Source organism: Chiroxiphia lanceolata, chromosome 3, assembly GCF_009829145.1.
Source record: "Chiroxiphia lanceolata isolate bChiLan1 chromosome 3, bChiLan1.pri, whole genome shotgun sequence".
Classification (NCBI taxonomy): Eukaryota; Metazoa; Chordata; class Aves; order Passeriformes; family Pipridae; genus Chiroxiphia; species Chiroxiphia lanceolata.
Window position 1 is genome coordinate 7,801,426 of NC_045639.1, and position 19,178 is coordinate 7,820,603.

At 42.8% G+C, this 19,178-nt stretch overlaps 1 protein-coding gene across 1 annotated transcript; it reads right to left on the reverse strand.

Moving 5' to 3' along the window:
- Positions 1-308: 308 nt before the first annotated feature.
- LOC116784387 (serine/threonine-protein phosphatase 4 regulatory subunit 3B-like) lies at positions 309-18,613 on the reverse strand. The gene is given in 13 exon segments (XM_032682966.1): positions 309-640; positions 1,162-1,336; positions 1,799-1,938; positions 2,281-2,450; positions 3,165-3,323; positions 3,786-3,888; positions 4,618-4,749; positions 4,941-5,057; positions 5,768-5,881; positions 6,095-6,172; positions 7,457-8,013; positions 8,016-8,360; positions 18,603-18,613. Coding segments are annotated over 12 exon segments (2,040 nt in total). The 5' UTR covers positions 8,224-8,360; positions 18,603-18,613; the 3' UTR covers positions 309-553.
- Between the last annotated feature and the right edge of the window lie 565 nt (positions 18,614-19,178).

A 19,178-nucleotide genomic window follows, 5' to 3' on the forward strand; every position in this document is an offset into this window, starting at 1 on the left:
AGCATTTGGAAATAACATATCTCATGAAATTACAGAGTCCTAAATAAATTAATTCCTAAATCTTTAATACAATATAAACTTCTGTTTAAAGGAACAAACTATATTACGTATCTACACAGACAACACTTTTTTTTCAAACAAGAGCTACAACTAAGACTAACTACAAAAATGTTCAGAGAAATGGTTTCATATTAAACTATTCCAAGAGAAAAGGACCTAACATTTATTATTTTTATATATTACTTATATATATTATATATTTTACTCATACATTACTTATATATATTATTATATATTATTATTGCATTACTTTATATTAAATAAAACCATTATATATATATATTTTATATATAAATGTATATTAATATTTTTAACTATATATTACTTATATTACTAATATGTATTACTATGATATGACATTATTATTATATAATAATGTATCATCAAGAGTGATCTATATGGTGGATTGCAGCTGGTTCCATAGTTTAACATTAAGCAATCATAGCATTTCGAACCCATCATAAAAGTCCTTATTTCAAAGCTTCCGTTTCCTTTAGGAATCCAGACGAGCTCTTTTCCTTGGATGTGCCTCCTCCTCTTCATCCTCATCAGTAAAATTAAATGTTTCAAATATACAACTCTGACAGTTGGAAAAGGAAAAAAAAAGAAATTTATCATATTAAAAAAAATACAAATGAGCAATCGCAGTACACAACCCCCAGCCAACATGTGCAGGACACATAAGCCTGCCAGTAGCAAGTTTCTGGGTGATGCCTTTTGCATTCCAAGACCCTTTTGTCTGAAGAGTGGTTTTGAACCTCAACTTGAGCTTCCTTGCTCATCTGATCTGACCACAGAATTGTTTCAAAATCACTTTGTAAACTCCCAGCGTCAAATGCACAGATCCAACGTGCAGTTCTGCAGAAGAAGTAAGATTAACCTGTGCCTACCAGATTATCAAGAGACTCCAGTCCAATAAGCATTTCTTAAACCTTCCCCCAAATTAGTCAGAGTTTCACTAGGCAGAGATTTGGCTGCGTTTAACTAAGACACCCTGCCCACAGGCCATTGCTGACCGTGCCACGTTATACCCGGCAAAGCACCGTGAGGCTGCTGCGCTGTCCTACACGAGGGCAACAGCTTCCATACAAGTTCTCCCACCTTGACAGGTGACATCACTATGGTCAGGGGCGTGGATGTTGCATTGGAGACATTGGAGCTTTGTGGTGATGTCGGAGCTGCCTCCTCTTCAACTTTACTGCCCCGGGGTCCTTCATCTGCCTCGGAGACTGTTTCATCTCTGACAAATGTCTTGCCAGGCAATATGGAGGGGACACTGCAAGAGACATAGGACAAGTGATTTGAGCTTTGCCTGATACTTCAGACTTAGCCAGGCTCAGAAATGGCTTCCAGAGCTTTCAAGGGAATTCAGCATGTTGCAGAAGGCAATCCAGCTCGATCTCCAGTTCCACCCTCGCTGTAAACTTCAACATCCCAGCTGACAATGAGGCAAATGGAATCCTAACTTAGAGGGACAGAGCAAGATCCTACTCTGCATAAAGGGTGACTTTTCTGAATGGAACACTTAATCTAGTGACCCATAGCTGCTCTACTACATGAGGCCACAAGAAAAGGCAGATGAGGGTTTACTGCAAATTAAGAGGGTTTTCAGCAAGAATGAAACCCAACCCCAATCCCAGCCACCTTCTTCTGCTGCCCTTCAGGAAAAGAAAAACAACCAGCAGTCTTGCGCAATGGCAGTCACTGGCAGTCTCAGAAGACAGAAATTGGGCCATACCTGTTCAGTGTCTGGCTTTGACAGCTTGTTTCTTGCTCATATTTTGCCTTCAGTCCCTGGAACGTGTGAACATATTGGATGGAGTCCAGCTTGTCAGAGAAGTTCTCAACTATATGTTCAATAAGAGACTGGATGTCTTCCTGCAGAAGAACAAAACAGGGTTTCAGTCTCCAATATTCACATTCATAAGGTCAGAAAGCTTTTGAGTTTTGTTTGGAAAGCAACTAAGCCCTTCTCCAGAGCCAAAACATTCTTGTCAAGAACAAATGGGAAACAAGCAGATTTATCCTTAAAAAAAAAGCTGAGATCTAGAAAGAATTATTGAGCTTCCCATAGAAATGGACAATAGACTCAGCAGTGTCCCAATTCTACTTGTGAGCCTTCCACCAAACCAGGATGTTTCCTATCTGGGAGAGCTGCCTTTTGCCTCTCAACCTGAGAGGCCATGGATGTGTCAGTGCTGAGGCTGCTGCTGAACTTACCACCCGGATGAATTCAAACAGCTCCAGCAAGGCAGAGTTGAGCAAGTTGTACCTAGTCCCATTGTCCAACAGAGCATTTACAACTGGCTCAAAGAGGTTTCCCAGAATGATGTACTGGTTGTAAAGATCGTCTTTCAGGCCAATCATCCTCCTCATAAAACGAAGAGCAGCTGTGTGAAGAAAGACATTCAAGCATTTACTAACCCCATGCCAGGGCTCCAATCTGCTTCTCGTGGAAGAACTGAAAATTCTGGTGTTATCCCAAGAGGAAAATGCACCCCTAAAGCAAGAGCATTAAGAAGCACTTGGGGAAAGTGCAGAAGCAGCATTTGCTGACAGATCCCCTTTTCTTTCCTTCTTGGACTTTGCTGGGTATTTGAAGGTCATCAGGGACCATTGATTTCTTTCTCAAGTCCAGCAGCAATACACTTAAGCATGTGTGAAGTTCAACTGTTCACTCCCTCCTGTGCTTTTCTCTGCTCCCCTCCCAGAACCAGCCCCAAGTCTTTAACTATCCTACTTCACAGAATTTCATTCCCTCTCCACAAGGAGCACCAGATTTAGGACCTTCTTAAAGAAGGACACGATTTCCATGGAAATGAGACAAGACATCTCATCACTAAGGATCCTTACTGTCAGGAAGACCTGAAAGGATCCCTGAGGACTTCAAAAGAGACCACAATCCTCCTCCCACCAGGAACTGCAGTGGTCTACGCTCACAGACAGCTGCTACCTTTCTTGCCAAATTACTTCATGGTAGTCAGTAAAACACAGGAAATCAACAGGACTTCTAAGTTCAAGTGCAGACACTGGTACTCTGGTGCACCTTCCACACAGGACACACAAAGCCTTGATGAAGAAAACCACAACAGCTCCATACTCACACAAGGCCAGAAATTTGTGTTTGGATTTCAACAATACCAGGACTCTTCTTAGCAGATCTTTGCTTGTAACATACTTCTTCATATGATACCTGTGCCGTTGCACACAAAAAGAAAGCACCTCCAAAACTAAAGCAAGTATTTCTGCTGTTTGATAATCATCTACAAGAAAAAGGAATGCATTCAATTATACCGAAGAAAGAAATAATGTACACTGAGCTCCGTTGATATTACAGTTTGTGATGTGGTTTTAGTGGATTTTTGTCTTACTGGATTGCATTAGGAAGCAGCACATTGGGTCAGAACAAAACAACAAACAGAACTGTGGCTTTTTTCCCCATTACAGCCAATATTCTTTAAAATCAGACTAGGAAAACTACTACATGACTCACAATAGACATCAAGAAAGTACATCTGTGCAAAGCACAGCATCAAGCTACATCAGCATTCACAGCTGCAAGAAAGGGCAATGAAAACTCCTGCCAGTAGAACCACTGTCCTTGAAGGAACAACAGTTTGTAGCAGGAGTATTCCCAGCTGGCATCAGAGGCCTATTGTTGTTCTCAGGACTATAACTCCCATCAAAACATTTCAGGATTAAAGGAGGGAAAAAATGGTCATTACCTTTGTCATAGGATTTTTCTGATGTATCAGCCAGAAGTGGGGCAGTAAGAACGTGAATGCAACGGTCGTAGAAGAAATCGAGAAACTCAAATATTTCTAAATTCTAAAACAACAGTAACTGCATTAAATTCTGGCAATCACATAAAATCTTTTAAATATGAAAGAGTAGTAGCAGAAGAAACAGTCTAGGAAGAATTCTACTGACTCCCTCAGTTCTGCCTGTATCTTTTATTTAGGCCTGCAGCACTGTCTTCACTCAAGCAAGATTGACTTATTTATTTTGGGAAAAATCTGTGAGACAGCCAACCAACCTAGCTATCACCAAAAGGCTCCCCAGCATGGATGCAAATATAAACACATCAAATGCAGAAACTCCTCAATGACTCAAAGTGCTTTGCCAAGTGACCTTAAACCACTCTGACATGCAGTTTCTTCTGCAGCCAGCACAACCTGCAAACCTTTTGACTGGTATTCTGGGACATTACAATGTATTAAAACATTGATTTGGTTTCACACAGACTCTACTGGACTCTCTTCTTTCAGGATTTATCATCCAGCTAGAGGGAGCTACAGTTAGACAGTGCTATGGCACTGCCACAGGGGACTGCTTGGTTTCATGCCTGCACAGTACCCCAGACACACTGGGGCACACTTTCATTAGCAAAATTCACTTCTGTTTTGCTTATTTAAACTCACTATCAGACCACACTCCACTTAATAAAAGACTCCCTAAAATTGTTTATTCTCTGCCCACAATAATAGCAATAGAGACTCTCAGGCTTTTAACTTTGCTGAGACAGTGATGTGTCTTCTGCCCTTCATGTTCACTTACACTAACGTGTTCCCGCATATTCTCTGGATCAATCAGAATAAGCAAAATCTTCTTTAGCTGATTATCTCCTCCAAGTCCAGGGTCAGCATTGTTGATCAGCTGCTCAATGATCACAATGAGGAGTTGGTTGTTCTGCAAAAAGCAAACCAACCAACAAAGAAAACACAAAATAATTACTAGCAGGAATGGAATGAGTTCCCCAGTTTCTGTAATTTTTTTAAATAAAAATTAAAAGGAAACAGAGAAATTGAGACTTTGCCTCATTATTTCCCTGTTTGCCCTAAAACTAGTATGTTAACAATCTCCAAACCACTTTTACTTACATTGTCACTCTGATGGGCCTCTTGCAGTACAAAGTCGTGGACCGTGAAAGGATTAAAGTATCCTACATAAGACAATATATCTGTAGCAACAGATCTTACTTGCAGATCATTCATTCCCTAAGATGAAAGAGATTAATTTATTAGAGTATATCAAGTTTGGTATTTATTATCAAGTGAAGATTCAAAGGAGAAGCACTTAAAAATCTGGACAATGTTTCATTACAAAAGTTTCTAGGAGAAACACAGTAAAACAGTTACAGAAAAACAAGAACCCAGACAAATCTTTTCCCACTCTTTCCCTCCTTTGGAAAGGACACAAGGCTTTCTGTGAACTTGAGAGCCCTAATTTAGGCCAGAAACATTCACACTGGCCTACTTGCTAAAATATCTCAGACACTGATCTTTTCTCCCTGTTATCCACAATTCATTTGGTACAAAAGGACCAGCTGTACAAATCAAGGTGTACAACAATTTCTGTGCTCATTTGCAGGCAACAAGAATTCAGATAGGATTGCATCAGACGAAAAAACCAATCAAGCTGCCACATCAAGAAGAGTCTCTTTCAAGGTTCACACCACCTTGTCCCAAGGACTGCACTGCCCACAGACTTCTCCATCATGCAAAGTAAAAATAATAAGAGCAATCAAGCCAGGCTACTCCAGAGTAGAACTGTGGGCAGCTTTTGGAGGCTGAACACCACAAGGAACTTCCACTCTCAGCAGAGCAAAGCTCTCCCATCAGATTTAGACGAGGTAGGTCCAAAACACTGGTGAAATCGCTAAGACCTTTTCTAGTTTTATTAAAATCAGCTGTACATTTTCACTTACCATTAACCTTTCAAGAGTTGGAAGAATTTCAAACTTTGCCAAAGTGTTGAGAAATTCACCTCTATTCGTAGGTAATGCATAAGAAAAGGCAAAGAATTCCCTGAAAAACTTCACCTAGTGCACAAGAAAAAAATAAGGTCAGGTTTATTTGAGTCAGAAAACTCTCGGAAAGGAGGAAACAGTTCTGCGGTCTTGGAGGTGTTTCTGGAGAATCAGCCAGGACACCCTCCCTTTAACACAAACTGTAGCTATCAGAACAGTTTCACTCTTTCTATTTCATCTCTTTCATTTAAAACATTCAAGGAAACACCGAGAACACTGGCTTACCAATTCACGTAGTTGCTCATCAGCTGTAGCTTCATCATTCAATTTTGCAAAAATTTCAGAGAAAAATATCTCATCTTTCTGTGGAACACACAAAAAGAACACAACTTACACAGTGCCTCTGGACAGTGAAAATAAATCTTTCTAGGATTCTCCACTGCACAAAGTCAAACTCTCCACACTACCATAATTTTTATCCCAAAGAAGGCACATGCCAGAGTACACATTCAGCAGGATCATTTCCAGTGCATTGTTTCAGCACTTCCTGTGTGCGGCACAAGCAGCTCTGGGAGACCAGAGCCACAGGTGAATCTGAGCAGAGGAGATGATCCCTTAAACTGACCCCTAAATTTGTCTCTACAGAGGGTGGTACCTCCTTTCCTTCTGTGCTGTTCCACCCCAGGACTTTGCAGCTCTTCTCAACCTCATAGATTCCCTGTGGGATCTGCCACACACCCCATCCCCAGCAAAAGGACAGAAGAGGGCAGTCCAAAGCTGTGCCAGGCTCCCTCCTTGCATCTTGCATGGAATCTTCCAGGGAAGCAACCCATGCACTTCTGCACTAGAAAGTGCCCACCAAGAGACAATATTGACCTTGCCGCACCCACACTGTTCACACTACACTATGAACAACCCACAGGGATCAGTTTCCCTCTTTTGGATCTGTAGCATTGCAAGGCATCTTTTCAGTCCACCTCTGCAAGGGGGACGAGATTAACAGGTTACAAGTTGGCTGTAGACACGTCCTCCTGAACCGTACTCACAATAAAACCTGCTCTCCCACTTGCAGGAGCTCTGCTTTGCCAAGATGGGAAACTTTTCAGACTATTCTTTGCTTCTCAGATTCATATCCTCTGCTGCCAAGGCTCACTTAAGGATATATAGGACAACATTTTATTCCTTGTAAAGTATTTTGGTTACCCGTTGCTTCAGACTCCAAGAAAACCAGGGTGAACATCATCATCTCTCAAGTGTTTGGGTGCTCTCTGCCCTCTCTGCACATGTATTTCTTTGTACCCCTTCACACGGAAAACAGTGTAACAAATGCCCCAACAGAGAATAACAAATGTTGCTTGTTTCTGAAATACCTATACAAAACCAGTTCCAAAGGTGTATGTTGCTTGGCAATCACAGAGAAGGACTTTAAACTCTTTACAACCCATTAAAAAGTATTAAGATACTCACTTGAAATCTACCGTTTTGAAAGTACAGAATGCAAGGCATCAGAAAGAAGGGGAAGTATTCAAACATTGTGCAAATGAAAGTGACTACCTTAGACAGTGTTCACCAGCTGTAATCCATTTCCAAACCCCACGTAGAGGGATCTATACAGATCCTATCTAGGCCACACTGAAACCTGCTTACCTGCAAGACTCTTAAAATCTCCTCTTCGCTGCGTCTGATGAATGCAGTGAGGGTAGAAAGAAAACCCTCTTCCAAGTCAGATGAATTCTGCGAGATGATGGCATGAATGTATTGTGCCCTGAATGTCTGGCAGATTTTGTGCCTGATTTCAGGGTCTCTTGTAGGAATAACTTCCTGAAGCTTTGCTGTTTTCATCAAGAACTCCCTGAGGCTTTCTGGCTGAGCCAAAGACGGATCATATTCAAGGCATCCAGCAACATCCAGAATACACTCGTCAGAAAACATCACCTCAAACAGAACCTCTTCATCCAGGTACAAAATTCCTCTCATAATGTCAAACAAAAGACGCAAGCCTTCAGTGTCCTTTAAATTCTCACAGACTTGGAAAAGCTGCAGCAGTTTGGGAATATAGCCTTCCTTTTTCAAGGCCAGGGCTAGCTTTTCCTTACCAACGCGTGAGCAGCCAACAGAGCTCACGAGGTCTGCGATCTCTCCAAGTCTGTGGACTTCACAGCTGGGAAGGTCCATCAAAGGAATACTTGCACTCATTTCTTCAGGTGTTCCTCTTCCGACTCAAGAAGATCCTGGGCGACTTCCACTGAACAACGCCAATGCCAAAAAAAGGGAATGGGAGGGAAGCAAGACAAGAGCACACGCTGCACTGACCTGCCGCTGCGCTGGCCTCCCACCACTCTGCCCCTCCAACTGCCACAGGTATTCCAAGGCCTTATGGTGTCACCTGGACCAGAGCCTTCTGATTGGTCCATCCCTCAACATTCTGGATTACTGGGTTCATGACAGTCAACGGTCACAACCAACCGACTCCTTTTCGTTGTTGACCTTTTAGGAGTTCTACAGTAACTTCCAGTACCTTCAGGGGGTCAGTAAGGAAGCTGGAGAGGGACTTTTCCCAAGGCAGGGGGAATGGCCTTAAGCTGTCTCTGGACTGCAAGGGTGGTAAGGCACTGGCACAGGTTGCCCAGAAAGGCTGTGGATTCCCCATCTCTGGAAGTGTTCAAGGCCCGGCTGGATGGGGCCCTGAGCAGTCTGGTCTAGTGAGTGCCATCCCTGCCCACGGCAGAGGGCTTAAAACTAGGTGATCTTTAAGGTCCCTTCCCACCAAAACCATTCTATCATCTTATGATCTGGAAGAGAGATAGAAACAGTAGTAACTGTATCATGGCTCTTACCCCCTCCTAGCTTTGTAAAAGCAGCAGTTTTTATCTTTTCAGGGAGTGCAAAGGGTAATTCATGTTTGTGCAACATGTTAGAAATTTCAAATGCTATCCAGCAAAGGTAAGTGCTCTTTTCCCATCAGTTAATTTAATGCTGCCACGTGGCTCTTCATACCACACTCCCCAAGGGCCACACTGGCCCTTCCAGCACAGGGCACACGCTGCTACATACAGAAACACCACCACCCAGGAAAAATCCCACCAGCCCATCAGGGCTGGAAAGCCTTTTGAAATCAGATGACAATGAACAGGCCTAGTCTTTCCCCATTGAGGGTGTGTCCCAGCTTCTTCTACCCATGGAAAAATGCATCTAAAACATGCATGGAATAAGTCCTGTGGGAAACAAAGCCTTTGTGGAGGCCTTTGGAAAACAGGAAGCCATGCACAGGCACAAGTTGTGATACTTTTACTGGCCAGCATCTTTTTAATAGAGAGTTTTTACTGGAAGATGTTGATCTATTTTTAGCAAATTAATCAGGACAGAAGTAATTTTTGAGGAATATCTCATTTGGACTTGAAGCTGTGAGGTTTCTCTTCATATTTCTGATACCTGCTTCCTTTCTCCTCTGGAAACACTTTTCTTTAAAACAAAAAAAAAGGAATTAAATGTTAGAAATGAGAGAGAGCAGAATTAAATGTTTCAAGCCTAGTCATTTATTTTTTTTTTGTTTTCATTTTATGAAAATTCTCAGCACTGAATTTTCATCTCAATTAAAACTTCCTAAAACCAAGAAAAATGTTTCTACCTACTCTATTAAAAATGTTCAGTTTTGTTTGTTATAACCCATCTTAACATGGTTAACAGAAGGAGGGTTGCAGAGTCCAGGCATACCACCCTGAGGAACTGAGGAGGGCACTAGAGAGCCCCTAAGCCTATTTGGGCTAAGCTTCAACACCATCATCAATACTAGCATTTCATTAAATATTTTCACATGTTATCATTAGCTGTAGTACTGTAGCTGTACTATCATCACAATTAATTTTTCTTACCTAGAATAAGAAATTCAAAAAAAACACACATTCCAGCCTCAAAAAATCCATTTTTTTTCCCCCTCTTTTTAGTCATTGTGATCTATGTACCTTCTAGCTACAAACATTTCTACCCTGAAATCCCTATAGAGGAAATCTGCTAGATCTCAAGTTTCTCTCTTTGCATTTTTGCAAAATTATAACACAACAGGGTGGACAGAAAAAGCCCGAGGGAGCACATATTGGACTGGGTGCCCAGAGAGCTTCACCTCTCCCCAGGCCTTTTGGACTACTTTAATGCCCAGTACACTGAAGAAAAAAACCCTCTCACTCCAGTCGAACATAACTGCAAGCACAAAAACCTGTGGCAGGGCTGGCAAGACTAGTGAAGCTCATTATTTTGTACTAAGCCGCAGTGCAGTCAAGTGCATTTTGTTGCATAAGATAGAACACATCAAGATCTTGAACTGGCACAGAAAAATGGGTGAAAGTTTCTGATTTAGTAGAAGCTAAGGAAGGTGCACGTTGCCAGAAAATTATAGTTATCCATTTTGCTCCAGCCTCAATGACAGTGGTTAAAAGCCTTCCCAGGGTTCAGTCTTAGAGCAGCACTGTGTGCTACAGCCAAATGGCAGAAGAGCCTTTGGGTATTAAACAGATCAAGAGATTTTAAAGGTAGCACTTTTTGACAGTTTGCATGTCACATTTTCTGCCTTTTGTATTTAAATGGCACCTAGGAACAGACTAAAGATGAATATACTTAAATTTTACAATAACCTATTTCAGCCTTTATGCCTTCCTAGGAGCATCATCCTCCTTAGAAAGGGACTTATGCCATATATTTATTTCTGAGGGAAAAAATTTACATTATGCTTGGTGAACATCAATCCTTCAGCGGGTCCCCTTCATCCACACCTTGTTGTCAGTTTGCAGCCACTTAAGAGAAGAGCTGGGGAAGAGATTGGGCATTTAATCAGTGGATGTGTAAGGTTACAGGAAAGCAATCTGTGAGAAAAGGAGAGCAGGCCAGGCTGACCAGCAGCCGCCAAAGGGACTGGCAGAGTGGGTACCCTGATGGCAGAGAATCCGGAGCATAGCTGGGACATGAGCAGGACACCTGAAGGAAATTCATGTGGGATGCAGAGTGGTACTTAGCCTACATCAGTCTCAGCAAGCCAGTGTTTGGGGGAAAATTATCAGAACAGAGTAAACTCAGTCTTTTTACCTACATCCCAAAACCCTTCCCAGAAGTACTAAAGCGTTAATTAAATTGCTGTCTTCAGTCATTCAATTTTAAAGACAAACTTCTTTTCTGGGAGTATTGTCTTTTAACATCTCTAGTATATCAGAGCAGCCTGCTTTATATAATTAAATCAATCTCAGCAATTTCCAGACTGGCTGTGCAAGCACAGCAGTCCCTGGGCAATCCACACCTTATTCAATGTCTGCTCTTTGCTTAGACTGCACTCAGTGATGGTGTAAGGAATGCTTTGACTCAGAGAAGAGACAGAAAATTGCAAAATGCATCCTTTCCTGACCATCTGACCTCCCTCCCTTCCCAGCGATGCAGCCTCAGGTTCAAAGGCCCCATGGCAATATCATTCCCTCATCTGAGATGTGTGAGCAGGGTTTACTAAAAACCAGACACAAACGGCAATCACGTACACCTGAGGTAGCCCAGCTTTTTCTGCAGCTGTTGCACAGCACAGTTGGAATAAATAAAAAATGCCTTGAAATTAGCTGGAAGTGTATCTGTGTACACACTAACAAGGGATCTCGCCCCTCTGACTTAAATAGTTTCCCTCTCTTCTCAAATTCACAGAGAGACCATTTAAATCAAATACTACACTTCCCTTCTTGAAACTAAAGAAAACAAATCTCTAGCTGTTATTACTTCCCAATTCCTTGCAGGTACTGCAGTCCTTTTTATTCAAACATAATCACAAGAGGAAAACAAATGTTCTTCATGTAATTGTATTTCAACGCTTCACTTTCAGGTCATTAAATCTCTGGTATCTTCCTCCCACTCTCCCAGCACCCTCTTCTGTTGTTGCTCTCCAACGGCTGCTGTCTATGTGGCAAGCCTTCCTGGCTGGGGAGCCATTAATACTGCAAATATCATTATATTGCCAGTAATGAAACACTCAGTAAGGTGCCCAGCAGCTGAAATTATTTCTTCCAAACTGTAATCTCTGAATTTATTGACTATGGACTTGAAATGACACTTGCTGTTGTGCTGCTTGCTCATTGCTCCCAAGAAAACCATCACAGTCTTTTTTTAAACTTTTTTCCTATAAATCCTGTCAATTCTTTTTTCTTTTCTTTTTTTTCCCACCGTTCTACTCTCCTTTTCTCCTCTTCTCTAGTCATTCATGAGCACATATAATATCAAGATCACCTCAAGGGAAGGTCAGATCAATGGTGAGAGTGAGAGTGCAACAATCTGACACCTGTCACTGCCCTATCACAACGAACTACAAAAAGCCACCTGCATTCTTCCATAAAACGAGGAAAATACCTCCAACCCCAGAGATATTCTGAGAATTCCCCCCGAAGGCATTAAACCAGTGCCTTAAAGAAAGTTTCAGTTCTAGATCATGAACTTTTTTTTTTTAAAAAGCAATTTTTCAGAAGAAAACTCTGAAAACATGACCATGGATAGAGATCAGGATGATTACGATTATCAGGATAATCAGGATAAGCATGTGTACTTCCAGAGTTATTTTGCCAGAGAGCATTTATGTTCTTGTCCTGAGCTTTCCATGGGTATCTTCCAACATGGTGCTGATGGCGGACAACACAGCATTCCTTACAAGCACAGAGCAGCTTCCCATAACTGAGTGACATTTGGTTCCTGCAGTGCCTTGCAAAAGCAAAAGGTGACTATTAAGATTTTACAGTGCTGATACTGCAACACTGAGTGGTTTGTAAAACAAGGTGATTAAAAGTGCCTAAATCCACAGTAACATATCAAACAAGGTGTTGGTTTGAAGGAGAACAGTATTCATGCAGGAGCAATCCCCTGCCTGCTCGAGTGCACCATAGATTCTGGAGGAATTGCACAGGCTTCACTCGAACAATCCAGCTCCCAGTTTGTTAAGTAAACACACATTCAGCCCAAACAATAATGTTTTCTTCTCGAAGTGGCTAAGCATCTTCACAAAGTGGATTAATTAGGTAGTTAGCAGTTTTCCCTGATGTTGATAAACTCCAAAGCTGAGAGGACAGTCAGCAGTTAAAGCACTGCGGTATGTTTATGTGTGTGAAATGAGGGAGTATACAAACAACGTCTCCGAAATCAGGGGGATTGGTTTGATTTTTATTGAAGAATGGTGAAGCTCAGAAGGATTTGCACAAGTTCCTCAGGAGCAGCTCTGATGTTCTGGTTTTCTGACTGGAGTCAGCTCACCACCTCCATAACAGAGAATGTCACTGATTTCCTTTCTTCAAAATTAAGGATTGACGAATGTGAAAGAAGTGAGCTGAAAACCCCACTGAAAGATGACAAAATCGAGGCAAGTCTACAGAAATCACTGTTCTGTACTTACTTTTTTCTTTTTTAAACTGTGTATACTCGTAAAACATTGTGACCAGCTGTTGTTCTTAGACATAAAGAGCTTATCACTGTTACGATCAAAATGATAATGAGCTCACTGACATCAACACAAGGCTCAAAAACACTGTCTTCTGAAGCATACAAAAAGAATTGACTAAATACTTCTCTCTTTAACAGCATCACTTTATCTGAATAAATTAAAAAAGATGTTTTAAACCAGTCTGTATCTTATCCATGCAAAATGCTGGATCAATTTTGAAATGTAGAGGTTTTGAATTTTAATTCATAGAAAATATTAACAGAGGTACGTAGCATGGAGTCTTTATACGATAAAGAAATGGAGTCTACTCCCCGATCAGATGGTAATCAAAGAGAGTTTAATTCAAACTCGGCGCTCTTTTTATCCCTCAAAGCCATGTGACCTTGTGACCGATGGGGTTGCCTATTTTGGCACATGTCCCTTTGGCTTCCCTGCCCTCAGTGCGTCCCCTGCACCCCTGGACATGCCTCCTACATCACCCCCTTCTTAATTATTTAAGACAGTCACAAAAACAGTGAAAAACAACAGTGCAAACAACAGAACAGTACATTGTAAACTACCAAAGCTTGCAATGACCCAGCACGTCGCTTGTTTTGGCTTCTTATACATCTATTGTAAACCTTTTAAAACCTTCTTATATTTCTAAAGGGTAGTGCAACTCAGAGAAATAACTTTATTAACCTAGGGACCTTAGCCCAACCATGCATAGACTTATAACCTTTATTAATATGAGGGTTTAAATAACTGGGGAGTTCAACTTTATTTCAAAACAGGTTACGCTTAGCAGAACTAAATTCTCTTAAAGTGACCATGTGGCAGAGGTAGTGTTATTTTGTGAGGTGGTTTGGTGTTTAATGCACTTGTCCAGTTATACAATTCTCTATTCATTCACTCACACATTCATGACAGCCGTCATTTCATTCATCATACACACACTCATGGATTTTGTATAGACTCTGGTCTGGTCATCCTTAAATGTAAACCTGAAACTTAAACATTATTACTAAAACATAACCGTTTTGTAACTTTTGCGTTACTCTCGTTCTTGCTGCTGTGGTTGTGTACCTACGTAGGGTCTAACACACCTGGAAGGAATCCATTTCAGCTCTTTTCCTGTAGCCATACAGGCATAGCCTCGCCCCCAAGTCACAAGCTCTACCGGTCACGTCCACTGCCCTGAAATCAGATCTCTTACATGACTGGTGGTTTGGAGAGGCGAAAGCCTGAGGCCTGTGCTGCCTTTCATGCCTGTTTCTTTCAGCACTGTCACAGTTTAAAAAATTTATAACATACGTGGCTTTCCACAGGCGTTCTTGCGGGCTACAGACTGATTCCCCCCTTTTCTGTTTAGCTAACATGTCTTTCAGTGTGCAATGTGCCCTTTCAACAATTGCCTGCCCAGTAGGTGAGTGTGAATATCTGTGGTGTGTAAAATTCCCCAGTCTGACAGGAAGTTTCTTACCTTTTCTGAGATGAAAGTTGGCCCATTGTCAGTCTTGATCTGTTTAGGGGTACCAAGGGTAGCAAAACAACAAGGATGTCTTATTACATCCTTGGCCTTTTCCCCAGTGTGTGCTGTGGCAGTTATGCATTGTGACGTGGACATCTACTGTTACGTGTACGTATTTTAATGTGCCAACTCGAGGATGTGTGCGATATCTGTTTTGCCAAATCTCATTTGCCATTAACCCTCTGGGGTTAACACCTTCCTGAGATGGCTATGGGTGTGATTTTCTCACAGTCTGGGCATGACATGATATGTCTCGAGCTTGATTGAGTGTATTTGAAATTGTCTCTTCAGAGAAGGTGCGTTCTGGTGGAAAAATGAATAAGACAATTTCGCTTGCTCTAAGACTCTAGGTACTGTGTTAAACATTGCTACTTTGTCAGCCTCTCGGTTCCCGTCAGCTATTGGTCCTGGCATGTCTGTGTGTGACCTTGTGTGCATTATGTAAAATCAAACTTTCTGCGATTGACAAGAAACCATACAGAACACATTTCAAACAAACAGGTGATGGTTAGCAACTATCGAAGAAAACAAACTTTCAAGATGGGACACTAACCCTGCAGTATAACAGGAATCATGGTTTTGAGAGCCTCCAAAATCCAATTCCGTAGTCCAAGCCCCCTCCCACATCTCAACCCAGTGTGAGATGGGTTTTCCAGACACCACACCAAGACTCAAAATGGGGGAAGGGATTATATATTACAATGACTGTACAAATAATACTACAATACAATACATAACAATCTAACTATCTCTACCAAGACATAAAAGTATTACAATGGATCAAATCTCTTGTCCCCTCCAAATAAAAGTCCAGGAGGAAGAAGGAAAAGATCCTTTCCACTCTCAGAGCAGCATTCTCTTCAGAGTAGCAGTCTATCTCTCTCTCTTCTATGCAGCACCTGTAGCTGGATCTCTGCCAGTACCCACGAGGGGTTATCTAAGCCCTCTCGGCCACTCGTCTTCAAGCAAGGGTCTTATCTTCCGTGGCCTGCGTTCACCCAGACACGGTCGCCTCACCACGGTCATATCAACAAAGCTCAGGGGGTCTTCGTGACGGTCTGTATCTTCAGGAAATTCAAGTCCCCTTTGCAGAGCTCCGTGCTCTGTCTCAAGCAGCGGGGGAGGGGGGGGGGGGCGAAAGCCCTCCTCTGCATTCCTTTGGCCATCCCGGTTCAGCTTTCCCGGACACACTGAGCTTCTCAGCTCCTCTCTGCAGTGCTGCTGCATTTCAACCCTCCCTACTAGGAGGGGTCTCCAAGGAGTTTGGGGGTTTTTGGTTCAGTTCTTACCCCAAAACTCTGTCTCTGTAGAGCTTACTTCTGCTCTCTCTGCTGCTGGCTCTCTTTCTCTTGAGCAACTCTTTGTCCTCCTTGGCTGCATGCTGTTTGCTGCTCCTTATCTCTTCTGGCTCTCTGCTACGTTTCTCCGTCCAGTGTTGTTTTTTCTGCTGCTCATGGTGGAGAAAAAAAACTTCCAGCTTCTCAGTCACAGACCTCAGTCCAGTTTTAACACTGTTTCTGAGTTTCTATGACCCCAGGCAGGGCTGGGGGGGGGGGCGGCCAGAGCTTGCCCCTTCTCCTCGTGGCTCTACAACATGGCCACCTCTTCACAACAACTACAACTACCCTTCTCTTCCGTTCTGCTTGTGATATGTTTATATTTTGCAAAAGCGCTCATTGGCTCAAACTTTAAGGGCCACCACCCCCTGGGGATTTACCATTTTATAACTTTCAGGGGGAAAACTGTTTTCCCCTACCACAGTTGTTCAGATAATTTTCCCAAGGTAATACGTATGGCAGCGAGTTCCAGAACCTGCACAGAACCTTGGTTCATGGTCTGTACCTCTCATTCTCATTGTCCTGTGTCAGGGTTTGTGTCCTCCAGATGCATCTGTGAAGACCATAAGGCCTTTCACTGGTCATGTTTGCATCTGGTTGTGGCTTTTAAAGTAACTACCAATTTCTGCCCACAATCTGTGTTTAGGGAGATGAATTGAAATGTCACGTCAAAGCTTGCCAAGGCAGCCTGGAATCCTGTGTCCTCAGCTAGCATCAGTCGAGGTTGTCCTTTGTAGTTGGGATGTAGATGGTGGCAGGATCTCTCCCATCCAGTTCCTGTAGTCGTCCTCTGCCTTTAATGACAAACTCGGCAAACATTTCATTAGTAGTCCACACAGTTTTTAGGTGGTGTGTGGGGCAGAAACAGCCACTCTAGGAATTTGCAGTGGGTCTTTTTCAGTCTGATCCCACTGAAACAAAACTGCAAATGGCTGGTACCTGCTGGGTACAAGGGTAAGGCAGATTTGCAGTTCAGGATTTCTCCTTCTGCCTTGTCTGCCTTCTATTGCCTGGCACAATGTCTAACGCCTGCCTTGCCTCTGCTGTTAGAGACCTGCTAGATGTTAGGTCTGAGCTCCCCCTTAAGCAGCTCAAATAGAGGGTTGTAGCTCCTCTGTGGTTATGCCTAAAATAGGCCCTAACCAGTTGATGGCTTCCAGAAGTTTTTGCAACTCGTGTAAACGTTAAATTATCTTTTACTTCGAGCTGCAATGGCTGTGGAGAAATTTCCTGCTGCGTGATTTTCCATCCAAGTATGTCCAGGGTTGCGATCGCTGGATTTTCTCTGGAGCAACCTGTAACCCTGCATCTTGGACAGCATCAGTTAGAGCAGATGGGGTTGTCTATTTTGGCGCATGTCCCTTGGGCTTTCCTGCCCTCGGTGCATCCCCTGCACCCCTGGACACACTCCTATAGAGGTACTTTGGTGCAACTATCAGAAGCGGAAGTATGTTTAATATCATCATGAAAGAGTGTTGAGAAAATAAAGAGATCAATGTATAAAATTACTCAAAGCCATGCTAGTGTTAATTGGCACCAGCACTGCAAACCCTTTCCTATCTTCTCCTCTGCAAGACGAGGCATATTTGAATATGAACACAGATTTTGGATACGTAGAGAATCAATAGATAGAACACGATGCCACAGTGAGTTTCCAAAACTCAATCCTACTATTTTCAAATCCTCTCTGCTTGAAAATAGAAGAACAGCACAGGCCCCAGAGAATGGCACAGGACTCCAGGATCTGGGCTGCTCTGGTTGACATTGTGAGAATCCATCCTAGGAAGTTAAAAAAAACCAAACCAAACCAAACAAACCAACCAAAATCCTTCTTAATGACTACACAAATTTTAAGTTAAGAACAACGTTATCTTGAATTTACAATGACTTAATTCCCACTAACAGCAGAACAAAATTGATTCTCCTTTACAGTCAAGCCTTTTTATGGCAATCCATCAAAATCACAGAATCATAGAATCATAGAATCATAGAATCATAGAATCATAGAATCATAGAATCATAGAATCATAGAACCAGCCACGTTGGAAAGGACCTCCAAGATCATTAAGTCCAACCCTTGATCCACTACTACTGTGGTTACTAGACCATGGCACTAAGTGCCACATCTAGTCTCATCTTAAAAACCTCCAGGGACAGAGAATCCACCATTTCCCTAGGCAGCCCATTCCAATGTCTGATTACCTTCTCTATAAAGAATTTCTTCCTAATATCTAACCTAAACCTCCCCTGGGCAGAGCTTAAGACCATGCCCTCTGGTCTTACTGATAGCTGCCTGGGAGAAGAGACCAACCCCCTTTCAGGTAGTTGCAGAGAGTGATGAGGTCTCCCCTGAGCCTCCTCTTCTCCAGGCTAAGCAAACCCAGCTCCCTCAGCCTCTCCTCATAGGACTTGTGTTCAAGTCCCTTCACCAGCCTTGTTGCTCTTCTCTGGACCTGTTCCAGCACCTCAATATCCTTCCTGAACTGAGGGGCCCAAAACTGGACACAGTACTCCAGGTGTGGCCTCACCAGTGCTGAGCACAGGGGAAGAATCGCTTCCCTGGTCCTGCTGGCCACACTGTTCCTGATCCAGGCCAGGATGCCATTGGCCTTCTTGGCCACCTGGGCACACTGCTGGCTCATGTTCAGCTTCCTGTCAGTCAGGTCCCTTTCTGCCTGGCTGGTCTCCAGCCACTCTGTCCCCAGCCTGCAGCGCTGCATGGGGTTGTTGTGACCAACGTGCAGGACCCGGCACTTGGCCTTGTTGAACCTCATCCCATTGGAATCAGCCCAACTCTCCAGCCTGAACAGGTCCCTCTGCAGAGCCCTCCTGCCTTCCAGCTGATCGACACTCCCCCCCCCCCGGCTTGGCTTCATATGCAAATTTGCTAATGGTGGACTCAATCCCATCATCTAAATCATTAATAAAAATGAGGTAGTAATATTTAAAGGCCCCTTTTACTACTGCAGTAGGAAAGAGTCTCTGGGGCTGAATAAAAATAAAACCATGGTCAGCCTATAGCTGTTCATCTGGTTCATGGTTTCTCATCAAGAAAGCAACTGAGGTGCCTGAGTA